At 34.1% G+C, this 21,525-nt stretch overlaps 2 protein-coding genes across 3 annotated transcripts; one reads left to right on the top strand and one right to left on the bottom strand.

The window, feature by feature from the left end:
* Nucleotides 1–601: 601 nt before the first annotated feature.
* Nucleotides 602–4,080, top strand: LOC141623625 (uncharacterized). 2 transcript variants are annotated; one of them, XM_074439744.1, is made up of 6 exons: nucleotides 602–789; nucleotides 2,064–2,161; nucleotides 2,474–2,852; nucleotides 2,956–3,094; nucleotides 3,171–3,304; nucleotides 3,494–4,080. In XM_074439744.1, the coding sequence occupies exons 3-6, from the start codon at nucleotides 2,650–2,652 to the stop codon at nucleotides 3,987–3,989; spliced, it is 972 nt and encodes a 323-aa protein (XP_074295845.1). In that variant the 5' UTR covers nucleotides 602–789; nucleotides 2,064–2,161; nucleotides 2,474–2,649; the 3' UTR covers nucleotides 3,990–4,080. The 2 variants fall into 2 exon arrangements, with proteins under 2 accessions (XP_074295845.1, XP_074295844.1); XM_074439743.1 differs by lacking the exon at nucleotides 2,064–2,161.
* Nucleotides 4,081–14,830: 10,750 nt separating this feature from the next.
* LOC141623624 (T-complex protein 1 subunit epsilon) lies at nucleotides 14,831–20,140 on the bottom strand. Its single transcript, XM_074439742.1, has 9 exons — nucleotides 19,810–20,140; nucleotides 19,339–19,657; nucleotides 18,129–18,477; nucleotides 17,549–17,681; nucleotides 17,373–17,425; nucleotides 16,492–16,594; nucleotides 16,181–16,347; nucleotides 15,986–16,099; nucleotides 14,831–15,218 (listed from the first exon to the last, which is right to left on the bottom strand). Exons 1-9 carry the CDS (start codon nucleotides 20,006–20,008, stop codon nucleotides 15,048–15,050), a joined length of 1,608 nt encoding a protein of 535 aa, XP_074295843.1. The 5' UTR covers nucleotides 20,009–20,140; the 3' UTR covers nucleotides 14,831–15,047.
* Nucleotides 20,141–21,525: the final 1,385 nt, after the last annotated feature.

Below are 21,525 nucleotides of genomic sequence, written 5' to 3'. Positions count from 1 at the left end.
TGCCAAACTGGGGCGGGTGGGCCTCTAAAACTTGTGCATGACTGAAGAGTTGACCCGCCCGTATTGTTGGTCCGGTCTAGTTTAGAGGAGACTGATGACACACTATTTAAACTAATGTTGTTATTCCGTTGAGAGACGGATTTGAAATCGGAGTGATTAGGGATGTCAGCGGGGTGGGTAAAAGTGGGTACTGCCCCAGTTGGGACGGGGATGGGTAGAGTTTTGGCAGGTGGTGGGGCGGGTGCGGATATGAAAATTATACCTGCCATGGGTAATGGGGCGGGGATGGATTTTGCATCTTAACCGCCAATTGCTAAAAAACTTAGTGCGATTATGACATTTTTTTAAATCTTATTTAGTTATAATTAACATATAATGTAAATAATAGTTATTTCATGAGGTTTTTACTAACTTCTTTGGTGAAAAACTAAACTTATAAAGATAAATTCAAACAAAATGGAAATTAATAATTATAAAATCGACATTCGCAAAAAAATTTATAGATTAAAATTATGGTGTAGCGGGTTAATGGATAAGCGGGGCGGGTACGGTTTTATATTTCCACCCGTTGGGGTGGGGATGGTTTTGGAAATTTGTACCCGCCACGGGTGATGGGGCGGGAACAGGTATGAGTTTTTCTTGGTGGATACGGGTACGGGGGAGCCTATATCCACCACTGTCCCGCCCCAATGACATCCCTGGGAGTGATACGTTAGTCAACCTTAGAAATCAACGAATCTTACCATCAATCCTTAACGGTCTTCAAGAAAGAGAGGTTTCAGCCTTCAGGTTTGTTTATCATTTTCCACTTCAAAATCTTAAATCAGCCAATTGATATTTCAATTATTCAAGATTTTTGATGCTGATTTGTCTCATCAAATTTCTAATTGATGACTCCATTTGAATTGAAATATTAATCATAGATTTGATGTGGGTCTTTCAATTTTTGCTGGGTTTTTAAATTTCTGGGTTTTGATCATTAGTTATGCTCAAATTGAATGATTGATGGATTTGAGAAGATTAATTTGCTTGTAACAGTAAAAATGTGCAAAGTTCTCGTCTTTCTTTCTTCATGTCTTAATTTATTATGTTCAATTAGTAAAGCAAATGCCCAAGTTTTATACTCCCCTGTTCCCGATCATTTGTTTACCTATTCTATTTTGAGACGTGTTCAGTCAATTGTTTACCTTTCCATTTATAGAATGTCTTTGATGAACAATTTGATCCTCTACACTCAATTTGGTCCTCTTTCCTTGGTCTTTCTGCCAAAACCAAAGGTAAAGAAATGACTGGCATGGAGGGATGTCATAGGAAGCACTCGTTAGTATATTTTTTTTTTCCCTCTAACTTTCTCCTTCATGGGAATCGCGTTGAGGTTATTTTGAGATCATTGGTTTTATATAATCAAAGATTTAGGTTAATGGATCACGCAGTGACAACAATGAGAAAAAATAAGTTAGGTTCTTAAACTTGTTAACTTTGAAACCTATGTTACTCCGACTCTTCTAATTCCCTCACGTACCCGTGTCTGACACTCAACACTCGGACATGAGTATGACACTTCGACACCTCATTTTAAGCAAAAATATGCATATTTTTCATAAAAATGGCCGAGTCCGACACTTGGACACGCACCCGTGTCGGATCCTTCTAAATGAGTCTGAGCAACGTAGTAATTGAAACACACAAAATTTTATGAGGTATAGACATCATTCTTGTTGTCATTTCTCATGTGTTTGATCACCTTCTGTCTAAAACCATTTTGTGTATAAGAAAGTGGTGTTTATGGCTGAATAAGTTGTTCATTATTTCCCTACAAATGATGTTGAGAAAGCTCTTAGACAGACTCTTTTTTGTTGTTCGAGCACCATTTGTCGCTTTTGTTATTTTCTTTTTGGATTTTGCTAGAGTATGCAGCTAGAATTGTCTTGTATGAATTAGAAATTCTGAGAAAGAGAGTGGAGAGAGGATTATGGGATATACCAGAGGAATTTCTTGACAAATTTCTGTGTTGCCTCGTGCTCAAGTTATAAAGATGTTACCATTATTGTGATGCATCCTAGGACGGGTCTTAACTAGCCGCAAATCAATCTCCACATTCTCAAGTATCAAGCTTGCAACAGAAAGTTTAGAAACATAGCTTTGGAAACATAGAAGGAAGGTCAGATATTTTTATCTTGTCCTAATAGTCTGGTTTCAAGACAAGATATAGTTTGGTTGGCAGAATGTGTTATGATCTCTAGTTAAGTGTTCTGATTCATACCATATGTTATATGTTTAATATATGTGAAGAGTGTTTTATTCAAATGGTATGAATTGAAAGAATGGGAGGGAGTATTATCTAACAGTAGTTTGCGGAGAGTTTGCTATTACTATTTTTTTTTTCTTCAAAATATTGTAACCAAACACTATTTTTCATTATTCTTGTGTTGACTACTTGACTAGCTGTTATACTCTTATCTTTCTGTCACAGGTAGCATGCGATTATGAGGTGTTCACAACCAAGCATATAGGAGAGTGTAAAGATGCAAAATAAGGCAACGCTATCTCACATAATATTTTCATATTTATATGTAGTTTGGTAGTGACAACGAGCAAAGCGCGTGCCAAAAACGAGTCTTCTACATAGAAAAGAGAAAAGTATTGGGAATGGAAGAGAGGGAGAAAATGCGAAAAGCAAGAAAGGGGAAACAAAAGGGGGAAGATGTAAGACGATATTGGAAGAACGTGAAGGTGAAAGGGAAGGTGAAGGTGGAAGGGACAGAGCGTAGTGGCGACGGCAGAGGAAGATTTTTTGGATGCTATCTGTTGACAAGCCTCAACCCCCGCCATAAAGGTTCTACCTACATTGGGTAACTGAATCTCCATATTTTCTGACCCAGATGTACATATGTATATATGTGATGATTGGACATTGATTGAATCGGATACTCCTTGATTGTTGAACTTTTGCAGCTTTACTGTGAATCCCAAGTGGCGTATTCGACAACACAATGGCGAAATTACATGCGGAGCCTCGTCCACAAAAAAGAAGCGCCCCTGGGAAATGGTTCTCTGCATCCACGGCTTTCCTTCTAATGTTGCTGCTCTTCAGGTTTCTTTCTTTGCTTTCTTCCCCAATGTCTCTGTATATAATACCACCAGAAGGTAAAGGGTCGCTTTGATTGCAGTTTGAATGGGCATGGCAGCATCCAAGAGATTCGATAGCCGTCAGGGAAACTGCTGCAAGCTTTAAAACCCTAGGGGGACTTGCCAACAAGATCAAACTTGCACTAACTATGCTTACTCTACCCTCCTGGCACTGGTATTCTTTCTTTTGATATTATAAGGGAATTTATTCTCATTTTGCCTTGAGCAGTAGACGTTCAGCCATTGGGTTATGATGATGTTATATATGTTTGGAATGCTACTGCTTTTGTCTCTAAAATTAAAAATTGCTTTGTTTTCATTTATCTGTTTGTGTGGTCACCGGTCTGCCTCCATGTTTACTCAGCATGGACCTCACTGTAAGCTTCTTCTCCACAAACTACATGAAGCATGCTGCTGGTTGCCCCTCCTTGCCTCCCCAGATGAAGCTTCATTTGTCATCCTTGGATGAGCTCCCTTGTTATTCAGATCCGCACTGTCCCAATGTTTCTGACCATGATGATGAGGATTTCGTTGTCCATTTCCCATCCTTTGACAGAACTCCTGAATCTGGTTTCATTGAGAATGATCCCTCTATTGATGCTCAAAGCTATACCCTACAATATTCTCCGGAACACACGTGCAATCAGCACGGCACTGGTGGAACCTCGGATGAAGATGCAATCTACTTAAATGCTAGACCAGATGAGCAGTTACCCCCTCATCAGTTTCGTACTAATGTCTCTGGATCAGATGTTGAGCTCCTACAGCCTAGTCTAGGGGACAATGTGACCCCATTTGCTAGCAACAATTTTCCCAAAACTATGCTTCCTACATTAATCATTTTGGGATTAAGGCTCTGATGTTGTTGTTGTTGTTGTTGTTGTTGTATGCTTCCTACATTAAAGAAACACGTGTACCCATGTCATCATCTACCTGCTGTGACTCATTGCTCCACCGAGAACAACTTGAATGACTACACAAGTCCCAGCAAAGAAGAGCCATTTCGACAAGCTGTTCCGTTTTTGAGAGAGGAACCTTCGACATTTGATTATCTGTCACCCACTAATACATGTATATTTTATTAATGAGAGTCCTGAGGAAAAACGTCCTCGGCCAAAGGGTTCTGTTGACATTGTCAGTCCATCCTCTGCGGCAATAGAGCCAGTTGAGGTGATAGATCTATATACACCTCCCTCGGACTGTAGAATCACAGTTAGCAAGAAGAGGAGAATTTCCAGTAATTGTTCTGATTTTATAGACCTGACCAATTCACCTCTTTTCCTCGAACTATAGCATGTTGGATATCAATCATCAATCAATCAATCAATACTATATATTAATTCCAGAAACCTAAAGAAAGATACAAATTAATTATACTATATAGTTTTAAATCACTAGCACCGTGTGATGGACCCGATTAAGGGATTTCAATGCAAATATTATATAGTTTGGGTTAAAATTAAATTATATAGAAGCTTGATAATTTTCCTAAACATTTGTAAGAGACTAAAACTTGGTCAATTTCCTTAAAATAAAATAATTAATTAAGAAGGTCAATTTCCTTAAAAGTAAAATAATTAATTAGTATAAACATGCACACTTATGGTATTAATAATTATCATCATAAAATTATGTATTAAACTTAAAATCTATGCAATTTTATTAAACTTTATAGTTTATTAGATGTATAGAGATGTTAATTATTTAACATACAAGAATATAATATAAGTGGGTTATAAATAAATCAAGTTAGATTCCATAATATATAATACTAGTATTGGTGCCCGGCTTCGCCCGGGCTACCTTTAATTACCATTAATTTTTTTTTCATTAAATAAAATTACTCAAAGTTGCATAATCTATAAATTTATCATTAATATATTTTTTTATGACATATTATAGAATTACGATGAAATAAATTTTGAGACAAATTCACTACTCCCGCTTTAAATATTTTGCTCTTATTAGTGAAACAATAGTAATAAAATTTCACTACTTGCCCATAATCATTATTACTTTTACTACTCCCGCCGTAATTATTGTTACTGTCAATACTGCCGCATTAATGTTGATAATTTCGCTATTCCCGCCATAATTATTGTTACTTTAACTATTACCGCATTAATATTATTATTTCACTACTCCCGTCGTTGTTTCTACCACTTTACTAATCTCGCTAATAATATTGTTACTTTTACTATTCAAATGAGTGATTACTATCATATAACTATGTCAATGATACTACAATTATTTTCTTTAATCACGAAATACTTTTACTACTTATGCATGCAATTTTAAGAGAATTTTATATTTATATAAATATATTACATATATGCATTAAGTCAAATCGAAAGAATTATGCAATATTATATACTATGGAATCTAACTTGAATTATTTATAACCTACTTATATTATATTTTTGTATGTTAAATAAGTAACATCTCTTTACATCTAATAAACTATAAAGTTTAATAAAATTGCATAGATTTTAAATTTAATATATAATTTTATGTTGATAATAACTAATACCATAAGTGTGCATGTTTATACTAATTAATTACTCTGAAAAATTGGAAGAAACCCGTGATTTTTGGTGTATTTGCCCCCTTCCGGGGGGGCCCGAGCCATCTCATTTCTTTCCTGAGATTAGTTTCGCTTCGCTTTGTAAGTTAGGCCGGAGTTCACGGCAATGATCTATGTTTCACACGGCGCACGATTCCATGGGGAACTTCTCTCCTCTCTTACCCGAGCAGCATATTCTTCTAACCCTTTGACCCCATTAATAAAAGATTTTTTAGCATTCCTGTGTTCGCAGTGACAACCTTGATCGAATGTGTAGGATAGGTGGGAGGTGGTGACACACAACGACCAATCTTTCGTATTTTATTTTAAGGAAATTGACCATATTCTAGTCTTCTATAAATATTTAGGAAAATTACCAACCATCTTCTTTCTTTTATTCTCCTTGAAATTGACCATCTTAATTAATTATTTTATTTTAAGGAAATTGACCATCTTAATTAATTAATTATTTTATTTTAAGGAAATTAACCATGTTTTAGTCTCTTACAAATATTTAGGGAAATTATCAAGCTTCTATATGATATTTGCATTGAGATCCCTTAATCGGGTCCATCACACGGTGCTAGTGATTTAAAACTATATAGTATAATTAATTTGTATAACTTTCTTTAATTACATTGAAGTCCCTTGGTTTCTGGAATTAATATATAGTATTGATGAAATCTAACTTGAATTATTTATAACCTACTTATATTATATTTTTGTATGTTAAATAATTAACATCTCTATACATCTATATAGTATAATTAATTTGTATAGATTTCTTTAATTACATTAAAGTCCCTTGGTTTCTGGAATTAATATATAGTATTGATTGCATAATTCTTTCGATTTGATTTAATGCATATATTTAATATATTTATATAAATATATAACCCTCTTAAAATTGCATGCCTAAGTAGTGAAAGTAATTTCGTCAGTAAAAAAAATAATTGTAGTAACATTGGATATAGTTTTTTTTTTGAAGGTGCATTGGATATAGTTATATGATATTAATCACTCATTTGAATAGAAAAGTAACAATATTATCAGCGAGATTAGTGAAAGTGGTAGAAACAACGGGAGTAGTGAAATAATCAATATTAATGCGCCAATAGTGACAGTAACAATAACTACGGCGCGAGTAATGAAATTATCAATATTAATGCGGCAGTAGTGACAGTAACAATAACTACGGGGGAGTAATAAAATTATCAATATTAATGCGGCAGTGGTGACAGTAACAATAACTACGGCGGGAGTAGTTAAAGTAACAATGATTACGGACAAGTAGTGAAATGTTATTACTATTGTTTCATTAATAAGAGTAAAATATTAATAGCGGGAGTAGTGAATTTGTCTCAAAAATTATTTCATCGTAATTTTAGGACATGTCATAGAAAAATATGTTAATGATAAATTTATGTGTTATGCAACTTTAAGTAATTTTATTTAATTAAAAAAAAATTAATGATAAGTAAAGGTAGCCCTGGCGGAGCCGGGCACCAATACTAGTTGATTATGTTTTAGAAACCATAAACTTGTTTTTTCTTGGAATAAGCATGTGCAATATGATGCATTGTTGAGTGTTGTGCTTGGAGGTAGACATTCATGAGTATCTCCATTGATACGTTTGATAGTGCCTGTATAGTATTTGCTGTGTAAAAGTTGGAAGTTGGAACATCGGCAACTCTCGATAAGTTTGTTTGTTGTATACGCTGTTTACTTGTAAAAGTTGAAGAATTGGCAGCTGAAATAAAATCAACATTTACTTCATTGTTCTTCATGGAGCATCTTTTATTAGCCAAATGGCAAACAAAATTGTGACACGCCAGCACGTACGACTTGAGAAGATGAAGGAATAGAATTATATAAGTAAAGAGCAATAGAAAAAGGAACGGAATATCCTTTGATTGTCCAACAGGTATGCTTTTTCTCACAGAAGGAGACTGTGTTTTATAATCTAGTAGCATGACTCATTATGTCATACTTATAACCAATGTAAAACATAACATAATAAAATAGAGGAACGACTTCTCAGTAGTAGCATGGCTCATTATGTCATACTTATAAACTACGGAAGATGATATAAAAGCGCCGAGATTCTGCAGTGTGGTGGAGTACGAAAGATTGGGCAAAAGATTCATCACCAACAAAATCTACAAAGCTGCTAACTCACATGGACAATCGAGTCATCTGGAATGACGTATGACAAGAGCAAGATGCACTTACGTCATTACAATCATACCGTCCCTGACCACCACCAAACCGCCAAAACCAAACCCTAAATATTATAAGCCCCAAACAAACAAAAAAACGAAATATAAAATAAATTTGAAGACCCCGCAATTAATTTAAAGTTAACGAATAAAGAATACTTCAATACTATATATTAAATCCAGAAACCAAGGGACTTCAATGTAATTAAAGAAAGTTATACAAATTAATTATACTATATAGTTTTAAATCAATAACACCGTGTGATGGACCCGATTAAGGGATCTCAATGCAATTATTATATAGTTTGGGTTAAAATTAAATTATATAGAAGCTTGGTAATTTCCTAAACATGGTCAATTTCCTTACAATAAAATAATCAATACTATATATTAAATCCAGAAACCAAGGGACTTCAATGTAATTAAAGAAAGTTATACAAATTAATTATACTATATAGTTTTAAATCAATAACACCGTGTGATGGACCCGATTAAGGGATCTCAATGCAATTATTATATAGTTTGGGTTAAAATTAAATTATATAGAAGCTTGGAAATTTCCTAAACATGGTCAATTTCCTTACAATAAAATAATTAACTAAGATGATCAATTTCCTTAAAATAAAATACGTAATTAATTAAGATGGACAATTTCAAGGAGACTAAAAGAAAGAAAATGTCTGGTAATTTTCCTAAATATTTATAGAAAACTAGAAGATGGTCAATTTTCTTAAAATAAAATAATTAATTAGTATAAACATGCACACTTATGGTATTAATTATTATCATCATAAAATTATATATTAAATTTAAAATCTATGCAATTTTATTAAACTTTATAGTTGATTAGATGTATAGAGATGTTAATTATTTAACATACAAAAATATAATAAGTAGGTTATAAATAATTCAAGTTAGATTCCATAATATATAATATTGCATAATTCTTTTGATTTGGTTTAATGCATATATGTAATATATTTATATAAATATATTTATATGATATTAATCACTCATTTGAATAATAAAAGTAACAATAAACGAGATTAGTGAGAGTGGTAGAAATAACAACGGGAGTAGTGAAATAATCAATATTAATGCGGCAATAGTGAAAGTAACAATAATTACGGCGGAAGTAGTAAAATTATCAATATTAATGCGGCGATGGTACAAGAACAATAATTACGGCGGGAGTAGTAAAAGTAACAATGATTATGGGCAAGTAGTGAAATGTTATTACTATTGTTTCATTAATAAGAGTAAAATATTAATAGCGGGAGTAGTGAATTTGTCTCAAAATTTATTTCATCGTAATTTTAGGATATGTTATAAAAAATATATTAATGACAAATTTATGGATTATGCAACTTTACATAGTTTTATTTAATGAAAACAAAATTAATGGTAAGTAGAGGTAGCCCCGGGCGAAGCCGGGCACCAATACTAGTACTATATATTAAATCCAGAAACCAAGGGTGTAACACCCCGATTTATGAAGGAGCCTTTAGCAAGACATTCCCTAATAAACCGGACTGTTACCATCTCGGTTTCCCGAGGTAGTGAATAACAAATTAAACTCCAAGGCAAAATATATAATTACTTTAACTTAATTATTACAAAACCTCTTTTACATCAAATTACAAGGAACTAACATAAATGAAAGTGAAAGTCTTCTAAATGATGATCTAGCTACTAAGTCTTCTGATCCAGTGTCTCACGCCCATCAAGCTCCCAGCCTATCTCATAAACCTGTCAAGCCTGCTCCCCAATATTTGGATCGTCACAGGTGTTCACGAATACACAGGGTCAACCACGAGGTTGAGTAGGGAATACAATGAAACAACAAAATATGATATGCATGCTCCTCCGTCACCTCCATCTCCATCTCAACTCATATCTCATAACCGGAACACCCACCATACCGATCCCAGTAGACTATATATCGACCGTAGCCGATCGTCTGCCTTTCCTTGTTGAGGACACCGAGGGCAAGTCTGCAGAACCCGCCCGGGCCTTATCACAACATCATCTTCACCACACCACATCACCACAACATCCTCCATCTCCAATGCATATGAATGCTCAAAAGAAATTAATGAAACACAATATATATATCTTTGAACTGATCAATCATAAAATCATGCCGGTTACCAAATGTTGTGATAACATACTCAATACGATCAATTCAGTCAATCACCTTCCAGTATATGAACCATAACGTAAATCAACGGCCACGAAGCAAGTCAACGTTCACAGTTTGGTCATGCGAAACACAAACAAGTCAACACAATTCAACATCAACGATAATAAGTCAAGTCTATTTCCCTACCTTTTCGCAATCCAAGCACACACAAGCAATCACTTATGATCCTTCACTTATCCATCACCTACATAACATAATTATGTATAATTACCATCTACTCAGTCAATTAATCATGCACATAACCTAGACTCATCATAACTTAATAGGAATATCAATTTAAAGAACAAACACGACTTTTCCTGATTTTCCTACTCATGGCAGACTCGGTATAAAATGAATAACTAATTCCAGAAATTTCGAATTGATGCAAGGCCAATTGAATTGGAACCCCATGAGTCTTAGCTACAATTTATATCTAACGTGTTTTTCTCAAATTCCAAACTTATCAAGGGTTTTCAGACTGATTTCCAAAAACTGACAGAAACCGTCGCATAAAAAGTATTGATTCATAAAACGAGTTTGACAAATGATTCTTAAGTAAAACCAACGCCTAACTCATCTAAACTCTTTAAATTAAATATATGAAAAAGACCCAGCACCAATTCAATATCTAAATTATGTTTTAGAAGTAATCTTTCAGCCTCTACTGATTTGCGGACGTTTTAGATAGACGTTCACAAATAATTTCTTCAGGAAAAACTACACGGTGAAATGCTACCAATTTTCACAGGCATAAATTAGGCTTGGAATAAACATGAGTCTCTTCTTTAACTTTTTGCATCCCACGGCTTTAAGACAGGTAAAACACTCAAATAACACAGACCAACGAATCTGTAAATTGCTGTAACTATTCCATTCATTTATCTCATACAATTTATAATCAAAAACCCCTAAACCAATTCTAGGGTTACGAAAATTATCCCAATACTACTATAATTATGCTAATAATTGAATAAAGAGGTAATAGAATAGTCTACTTACGAAATAGGATGAGAATAGGCTGAGAAATCGCCTCGCAATTCCTCACGCGGCTCCCTTCACACACGGCTCCCTCTTCTCTCTTTTCTCTCTTTTCTCATGGTTAAAATGAATATGGTGATAGGGAGATTAGGGTTTGGTTAGATGGGTTATACATATAGGATAGGTGCTATTAAGACGATACGGGCCTAGCCTAGTTAGATTAATTAAAACCCGAGTCACATAATTACCCGAGTCACAAATACACTACACGACCCAGCTGGTAACTCGGCCTAATATAATATCATATTAAAATACCGGGTATTACAAAGGGATTTCAGTGTAATTAAAGAAAGTTATACAAATTAATTATACTATATAGTTTTAAATCATTAGCACCGTGTGATGGACCCGATTAAGAGATCTCAATGCAAATATTATATAGCTTGGGTTAAAATTAAATTATCTAGAAGCTTGGTAATTTTCCTAAACATTTGTTAGAGACTAAAACATGGCAATTTCCTTAAAATAAAATAATTAATTAAGATGATCAATTTCCTTAAAATAAAATAATTAATTAAGATGGTCAATTTCAAGGAAACTAAAAGAAAGAAGATGTTTGGTAATTTCCTAAATATTTATAGAAGACTAGAAGATTGTCAATTTCCTTAAAATAAAATAATTAATTAGTATCAACATGCACGCTTATGGTATTAATTATTATCATCATAAAATTATATATTAAATTTAAAATATATGCAATTTTATTAAACTTTATAGTTTATTAGATGTATAGAGATGTTAATTATTTAACATACAAAAATATAATATAAGTAGGTTATAAATAATTCAAGTTAGATTCCATAATATATAATATTGCATAATTCTTTCGATTTGATTTAATGCATATATGTAATATATTTATATAAATATATAATCATCTTAAAATTGCATGTCTAAGTAGTAAAAAGTAATTTCGTCAGTAAAAAAAGAATTGTAGTAACATTGGATATAGTTATATGATAGTAATCACTCATTTTGAATAGTAAAAATAACAATAATATTAGCGAGATTGGTGAAAGTGGTAGAAACAACAAGGGGAGTAGTGAAATAATCAATATTAATGTGGCAATAGTGAAAGTAACAATAATTACGACGAGAGTAGTGAAATTATCAATATTAATGTGGCAGTAGTAACAGTAACAATAATTACGTCGGGAGTAGTGAAAGTAACAATGATTACGGGTAACTAGTGAAATGTTATTACTATTGTTTCATTAATAAGAGTAAAATATTAATAGTGGGAGTAATGAATTTGTCTCGAAATTTATTTCATCGTAATTTTAGGATACGTCATAGAAAAATATATTAATGATAAATTTATGGGTTGTGCAACTTTAAGTAATTTTATTTAATGAAAAAAAAAATGGTAAGTAGAGGTAGCCCGGGCGAAGCCGGGCACCAATACTAGTTATCTATAAAAGCTGAAACCAATAAAGCTCTCCTATTGGTCCATGGTTTTTTAAAGATTAAAAAGAAAAAAAAATAAATGTAGGACCCCCCATGTTCATCTTACACATTTAATTACCCTCTCTCTTATATTTCACTTGATTTGCTTTTCTTTTTCTCCTTTTCAAACTACTGAGTTTACGATATTTTAATTTTAGTTTTAGCTTTTTTTCATAGTTACATATTATACATATATACTTTCCTGAAATGTTAGGAATACATCTGAATGAAACCATTTAAAAAAAATTACAAAATGAATAAAATTACAAATTATTTGTACTGGTTTTCTTATTGATATGTACCCAAATAACATTCATATAAAAAAATGCAAGTCTCGATAAGAATTAAAGCACATTCATATAATTATAATTCATAATGTTAAGAAATATACAAAATTTAGCAAAATTTGAAGAAGATTCATATAATTATAATGTTAAAAAAAATACACATGGTAAAGATTTTAATGATTTTAAAAAAGTATCAACACTAATTTTCTTATCTTAAAAAAAATCACAAGTCTTACAAAGCATTATTATGAGACAAAAATATTTATTTAGTAATCAGGCATCAACAATATCATATTTACAATTTCAATATCGTCATTTGAATTTAACATTTGAATAAAGAAGTTCAATTCATTATATGTGGTTATAATAATAAATAAGAGCCCCGATTAAATTCAATACCGTCTCTATGAACAATTTATATTATTACGATATTGAAAACTTAACATCTGTTGTTATGACCTGTGCATTTTTTTGCACGGGTGTAAAACTAGTAAAATATAATACTGAATTTGAATTAGAGCTTATACTTGAACTTTGGTCAATTTGAAAGGTTGTATTGTTGAGAGGATCAGATATTCAGATTTATTGGATGTGCTTTGTTTTTAGTCAATGGTAAGCAAATGGAAAGTATTGCCAAAAATGTAATGTATATTGGGTAACGGAGTTTATTTTCGCAGTACGACTTTTACTCATTTTAGTACTTTTTACATCAAACTTTCCATTTGTTACCCTTCACTAAAAAACACATCAAACCTAATTTTCTCTACCTTCTCTCTACCTGGCCTTCTCTCTCTATTGTTAACACATTAACCTTTTCCCTAATTCTTGTATTTAATTCGTTAATCCCATATTAATAATTTAATTGACTCTTTCTTATATTATTATTAAAAAAAGGGTTTTATGTCTTAATTAACTAATTGCTAATTAGTGTATGGTGAGTTTGTTGTTGGTAGTTTAGCATATGGTGTCGTTGGTGTCGTTCAATGGTGGTCCGCCGCCAAAGGTAGTAACTATTGTGACGGAGGGTGTGGTGGTTTATGAAATTAACGAATTACGTGGTAACGGAGGGGACGTTGGCCGGCAAAGGGTAGTAACAGTAGTACATATTATTAATCGTACTATCAAAAAAAAAAAAAAATTAATCAATGTAGTACATGGATTACGTACAACACAGTACAACAATCAATATGAATCCACACCGGTGCCGCATTATCATCGTCGGCTCGTCACTGACGGCCTCTCACCGGCGCATCCACGGTGGTGACAGGGCCGCATATCCACCGATTCCAAATCTCCACCGGCCACGACCCTCCCCCGATGTCGACATCAACTGCCTAATATTCGAAATTATATTGTTAATGCTTCGGTTTTGAGTAACAAAGTTTCAATTTTCAATGAGGCTAATGAGTGCCTGATTCATGCATTAGCGAAGAAAAACATGCATTTCGTGAATTATCAGTCGTTTGTATTGTATATTGTTAATAAAGTGGAATTTAAGATGAAGGGATGTATTGATATTAGAGAGAATAAACATTAGAGAGGGAAAATGGGCAAAGAAATGAGAAGGGTAATATGGTCACAAGCGTACTGAGATGAGTAAAATGCGTACTGCGAAAATCAAGACCCATTGGGTAAAAAGCATAGTGAGAAAATCAATTATGTTGAATAATTGTAAAAAAACGCCGACTTTTCCATTTGTCGTCGTTAATAATTCCACTACTAATTTTTTACTTTGATAATTACCTTTTTTTTTTTGTTCAATTCAAAGGTTCTAATTTAACAAATTTCCACTACTAATTGCTATAACTAAAATGAAAATTAAATTGAGAGATTGCAAGTGGAGGCGAGAAAGAGGGAGGGAGGCTTCTGGTGGCCTGGTGGGGGCAAATACGTAAGGAACTTTATGGCACAACGAGACGAGAATGTTAGTAAACGCCCATCTGAGTATGTTAGTCAACCAATATGAGCATCAACAGTTATCTACCATAACCCCAAAACCATATTTGATTCCATACAAATTGATAACTGAAATAAGAATCCATATAGGTAGGACTCAAAGAAAGAAGCAGCTAGAAGAGTAGCTTCACCGTGCAAAATTTCTCACACCACAGCGGCAACAAAGCCACACCCACTGTGCCAAAATAAAAAGAGCAACAAACCAAAGTAGGCTAGGCATAGTCTTAATATTCAGAAGGGGTGATGACATCGTCGATCTTCAAAATCATCTTGACAACCTGTGTCGCCAGCATTATCTGTTGTTTCTTTCCTATCAATGTCTCAAATACGTTCTGCTCACGCATGTCATTGATGCCCACGTCATTACAATCCACCCCACACCAAGGATTGTTCTCCTGCTCGATTCCAAGACCCATATCAATATGAAGGGCTTCAGTAATTCATATACATTATTCTCAAAAAAAAAAAAAAAAAAAAAAAAAAAAAAAAAAAAAAAGTCCTATGCGTGGAGTATATAATACACCACAGTCCACATAGCATGGTGTCAAAATTGCTTCAGTTTACATTGTTATTTTATTTTATTTTGAAAAAAAACTCATTTTAAAAAAATTATACACAACAGTGACTCACTTATGTTTCGTCAGGGTTGATTTGTTATATTTAATGTCACCAATCACCTTCATCACTTGTAATGTTCAAGTAATACAAGTACCAACAAAAACCTATGAGAAATAAACCAAGGGAAACAAGCATAAATTGGTGTCTGCAACAAATTTGGCTTCTGAGTTCTGACTACAGATTCTGCCATAATATTAGACAGCCGGTCAATTATTTTTGCGCGAGGAAAACCCATTTACCCACCCATTAGTTAAACCGATCTTAACTGAAAGAGCGATAAGTGCATCTATCTCGCAAAACCAATTGTGTAAGACCACCTATTTTACGAATTGGTGCTTTAGAAGATGCAGCAGCAACTAAATAAATTAAAAAAAAAAAAAAAAAAAGACATCTTCTCCTAATCATGCACTCCTCCTAAACAATAACCTACCAGGAAATCTAAATAAATTATACTATATACCACTTCTATAGGCAGAAATCATATACATTTCACTTAATCAAAACAGCTCAGAAATTTAATATCAAGTACAGTAAAACCACTTACCTTAATCTGCTGAGCCTTAATGGCGCTCAGAGTTTCAATAGGCTGAAGACCACTGTTCTCGGCCAACGCCATAGGAATTGCTTCTAAAGCTTCAGCAAAAGCCCTAATAGCATACTGCGGATGAGGAAAAAAGAATGTTAAGACATCAAACTTTTTCCTAATATTGTTAACTAAAAACAAACTCTATAAAAGCACCTGCTCAACTCCTGGGTATCGGTCAGCAGCAGCATCAACAGCAATGGAACAGGCTATTTCAGCAGAGCCACCACCATACACGATAGAATTGTTGCGAATCAGGTTCCTTGCCACACAAAGGGCATCATGGATGCTCCTCTTGGTCTCTTCAATCATCATTTTGTTACCTAAGTCGAGCAGAGACAGAAAATTAACATGCAACAAATATCAGATTTTCAGCATGTAAATAGATTCCTCAACTTTCATGGGGAAAAAAATAGGACAATAGATAATAACAGCATGTATGTGTATCATTGGTAAAAGAAACATACCACCACGGATGAAGATGGTTACAGCCCTCGAGTTGGCGCAATGTTCAATATACAGCATTCTATCTTTAGTTGTACCAAATGCTTTCTCACGAACTAATCCAGCCTGCAGATATCAGAGAAGCATAAACATAAGGAAACGCCAAAGAAACTGCAAACAATCTAAATATGGGTATTAGTAAGACACTGAAAAGTAAGCACTACACGAATTCACTGCCCATTTAACACTGATGAAAAAAATACTTGCAAATCTAGTGACCACAAATCATCTACAAAGTATGCTATAACAATAGTGATCACATCAAAACCAAACATAGTAAAGTGATCATATAAGTCCATAAAGACGTTGATAGAGAGCGCCAACATGATTTGAAGATAAGAACATCTCTTTGCAGCAAAAACAATTTCAATTACACTCAAAGTGAACTATTAACGACAAAAAGCCATAAGAGCAATTTAAATGCTGTCAGGTTTAAAACCCACACCATGAGTAATACTGTCAATGACCTAACCGATTCTCAAGCTGACGTATGCATGATAACTTGATCTACTGATGTACTATGAAATCTAGGATGAACTAGAATCCATATCTTCATAAAAAAAATGAGAACAATCATCTCAAGCAAGCAATGTGCTCCAACAAAATGGCAATCCACATATATCGAGGCTTACATCTATAAAAAAAATGCATACAACAAACTAAGATCATCAACGGGTAGAAGACAGATCACATTCCCCACTTCATCCAACTAAATAAATAACACTATATCATGTTTTCTGAGCAAAATCATGTAATGTCAAGGCAATAAAAGAACAGTATGGAACAAGCATTTAAGTAAATGATGGTTTTATCAATCATGCATTGGACAACTGATCAGCCTTACCCGTCCTAGCTTTTCAGGGATCAGTTCTTGAAACCTTGGGACAATTCTCCCCCCTGAGAATTTAAAAAACAACAATAGTACATAAATAAAGTTACTGTTACTCTGCAATCAAGTAAAAACTGCTCAAACAATTCAGAAGATGATGAAATAAACTGAAGCAACAAATTATCACATACCTGTAGCAATTGCAATAAGTTCCAACTCAACGCCACCGACCCATCTGACAGCAGGTAAATTCCTGTGCATTAGCAAATGATTTGCCTCATCATCAAATCCCCACTGACAGATAACTAACGTTGCACCAACATCCTGCAACACGCATGTACACAACCCACAAACACATCAGATATGCATGACAGAACGCATTGCCTTAAAACCAGCAAGGTGATCAACTCAACTTAATCACACAGCTTAAAAGTCAACACGTTTATCAAAAACAGGCTCCAACTTGAACGTGGAAAAATCCAGTACCAAAAACAAAGCCCAAAGCTGAAACATAAACATTATATATCACCACCTACATGCCAACATAAACAATGGTGTTCCAAGTTCCCAACCATGTCCGCCAAGCAAAATGATTCCAAAGTGGGTGCAGATTGAAGTCAAGCTAATACGAAAACAAGCTAAACATGAGTAACTAAAGTGAAAACGAGCTTACCAGGCATCACATACACATTTAGTAAAGAAAAGAACACACATTCAAAGCAAAAGACACCAAACAACATCATCTGACAATCAATGACCATGACAACCCACCTTACACTTCTGAACCATGTCATCAAAGTACTGTTGTTCTTGCTTACGCAGCGTCTCAAACTTCTCTACGGTGTCAATCTCAACCTTATGCTTAGTTTTAGGCTTAGGTGGCTCAAAGGGGCAAGTCAAAATAGCTATATTAGCATCTTCAATTTGCTTTGGCATTTGAGGATGACTCATGTCCTTATCAACAATAATTCCATAAATAAGTTCAGTATCTTCCAGCTTTCCTCCGACTTTCCCCTCCACCTTTATCAGATCAAGGTTAACATCCTTGCGCTCCAGGTCTGCAACAGCCATAACAGCTTTAACAGCAATCTCAGCCAAACTGCGCTTACAACGGTTCACGCTGAAAAGAAAAATAATTAAAATCCAATAATGTTAGACAATTCTATAAAGATCTTAGAATTTGGCATAGTTCATTGAAATATTGTAAAAGACCAAGTATAAGCAGACAAAACATGTAACATTGTAAGCACATATTTTTAGCATGTATCTATACACCTTTCCAGACACTCAAAGAAAAGGCCGTATAATGTACCAATTACCTATTAATCCTAGCTAACAATAGACTATCTATTTGATAAGCCTGAAAAAGAGTCAGCTTTCAATCAAGACGAACCTTATCCATCACTTGGCTAACAAATGTTCGAATGAAGCAAGGCTGTGAAATAGTGGGGGAGGGGGGAGGGGGAGGGGGGAGGGGGAGATGGCAAGAAAAAAGATAAAACATCAGACTGAAAAATGGTGTCATTGCGGCACAGGCATTCATGTATATAAAGATGATGACAGCCAAAACAAGCAATAATAATGAGTGTCGACACCTGCACTTTTAGTAAAAGATAAAAACCACTCTATCACTTCAATTATAAACTAAAGTTATCGTCTGATGAGACTCTGATCTCAAAAGGTGAATAGTAAATTCATATTCATGACATTCAAATCAACTAAAAACGATATTTTGTTTCTCCCACATCATAGGATGTCCATACGTCATGGCGGTCCTTCAACCCTACTTCCTTTTATCCTAACCAACTCCCTCATTCCATATAATATCCTTCTCAAAGAGTATCTTAAAAACAAATGGGGTTGCTACTCCACCATCAGAACTCGAATAATTAACAAGGATAGCAACAAATAAGCTGATCTGAAATCTCATAGATTAGCTAAATAAGCATCACAGAATTAACATGAGAGAAGTTAAGCATACATCTTGGATGACAAGGTAGTCATGCAGGTCTGAACTAAAGGCTCTATATTTCCTTCTCCAAACTCAAAAGTATTAGCAATCTTCTGTAATTGTTCAACAGCAATCCGAGAGGCGACTTCATATCCCTCTGAAATTCTAATAGGATGAATGCCACGATCCAAGAGGGTTTCAGCCATTTCTAAAAGGGCACCCGCCAAAACAACAACACCAGTAGTGCCATCACCAATCTCATAATCTTGACTACGAGACAACTCAACCATCAACTTGGCAATCTGATTATTAACGTCCATCTGCTCTAAGATTGTAGCCCCGTCATTTGCTGTTGAAGAAGAGGAAAAAGATGAGAACTTTACAGCCAAAGAATCAAAATAGAAATTCTTAAATTCCAATCATTTACTCCCTTATAAAAAAAAAAAAAAAAAAAAAAAAAATAGGAAAAGAAAGGATGAAAAAAGAGAAAGGAAAGCATACTGATAATAACATCGCCGTCGGGAGATTGAAGCATCTTGTCCATGCCTTTAGGACCGAGAGAAGAGCGAAGTATACGAGCCACAGCTTTAGCGGCGGAGATGTTTGATTTCTGGGCTTCAATGCCTCTAACTCTATTCTTTGATTCTTGCTCTCTTAGTATTATGAATGGCCGACCGTACTCGTCGAACACCATCGCCATTTTTCAGATTCTTTGTTGCTTTTCGAGCTCAGATCTCTCTTTCTCTTGTCAAAATGGGGGGGGGACGAAGATATTAGTGAAGAGGGGAAGATCAAGGTTTCTCTTTAAAACCTTGCAAAATGCACTCTCAACAATGGGCTTCTAGATGGGTCATCTATCAAATGAAACGGATAATTTTGTAGGTCAAGTCTCAACTCAACCCTTCCATTTTAGAGCATGTTTGTCCTAATTTATGAAAAATGAGTTTTTTTGTTTTTCAAACTTAATCTTTTAAATGTGTTTTTTAAAAGTAAAAACGTTAAATTGATACTTCTATTTTTATGGATAAAAAGTTGGTTTTTTAGCTTTTGAGAAATTCTTTTTTAGCTTCTAAATAATTATATGTTTGACCAAAAGTGTTTTTAAGTCCAAAAACACTTTCAAAAACTTGGCCAAATACACACTTAATATCTTACTAGATTTAATGCCCGGGCGATGCACGGGGATCTTGGTAGAGTCTTTTGTTTAATTATATTAAAAACGTTATTGATTAGCTTAACTATGAGTGTCTACATTCAAAGTCGGTGCAAGTAATTGATATTGACCCGTTAACAGTTGTTAGGTCAATCATCAATACATTATTTGGAGAAAATATTTATACATCCACATGTACAATAGCATTATCCAATCATATCAAATTAAGTAAAGTAATTCACTTGACATTTCCCATATAATAATTTTCAGACAATTATAATTATAATTAATTAATATTTTGTTACCTAATAAATTCTTTTTATCTATACTACTACAATATCATCTGCCCAATGGTCAAAGGCGCGCACTATTATGATACGCTAATTATTTTAATTTGCAAAAGGTGTTTAGCACCTACACTAATTCCAATTCAAATAAGCTTATCTTAATAGAGGGATCCAAACAGTACACTCGAGACGATATAATGGAGTAGTGTATGTAGTTAGAATCAATGAATCTACAATTTTCCTTTGAAGCTTTCAAACCTCCCTGGGTGTTTTCAGAAAATAAATGATGCACAACACCAATAATTTTTTTTTTTTTTTTTTTTTTTTTTTACAATCGGGTTAAAAGAGTTCTACAATTTAGCAGCACGCTTAGCTAATCTATGAGCGGCTTTATTACAAATTCTAGGAACATAAGCAAAAGAAACGCAAAGAAAGTTTGCCGCTAATTGATGATATCTTCAACGTATTCCTAATCCAATGTTTGAGTTGAGAACACTTGAACTTGAGCAAGAACCCAGACAATCGGATAAAATTGTAACATGGAGGATATTGCGAGAGAGCGCCCACTTCAAGGCCTCCCTAATTGCCAAAGCTTGACTTGCTCGGATTCTCGCGCTTCCTTTGATACAGAATTCAGACACAACCTCATTATCAAATATGATACACCCACCCAAACCAGCAACAAGCTCTTTTGACCATGCAGCATCCACATAAATATGAGATTGTGAGCAGTTAAGAGAACCCTGGATCAAAGGAAAGATAACTCCATTCCTAAGG

The sequence above is a fragment of the Silene latifolia genome, chromosome X (assembly GCF_048544455.1).
Source record: "Silene latifolia isolate original U9 population chromosome X, ASM4854445v1, whole genome shotgun sequence".
Classification (NCBI taxonomy): Eukaryota; Viridiplantae; Streptophyta; class Magnoliopsida; order Caryophyllales; family Caryophyllaceae; genus Silene; species Silene latifolia.
This window is presented reverse-complemented; position numbering and strand designations above follow the sequence as displayed.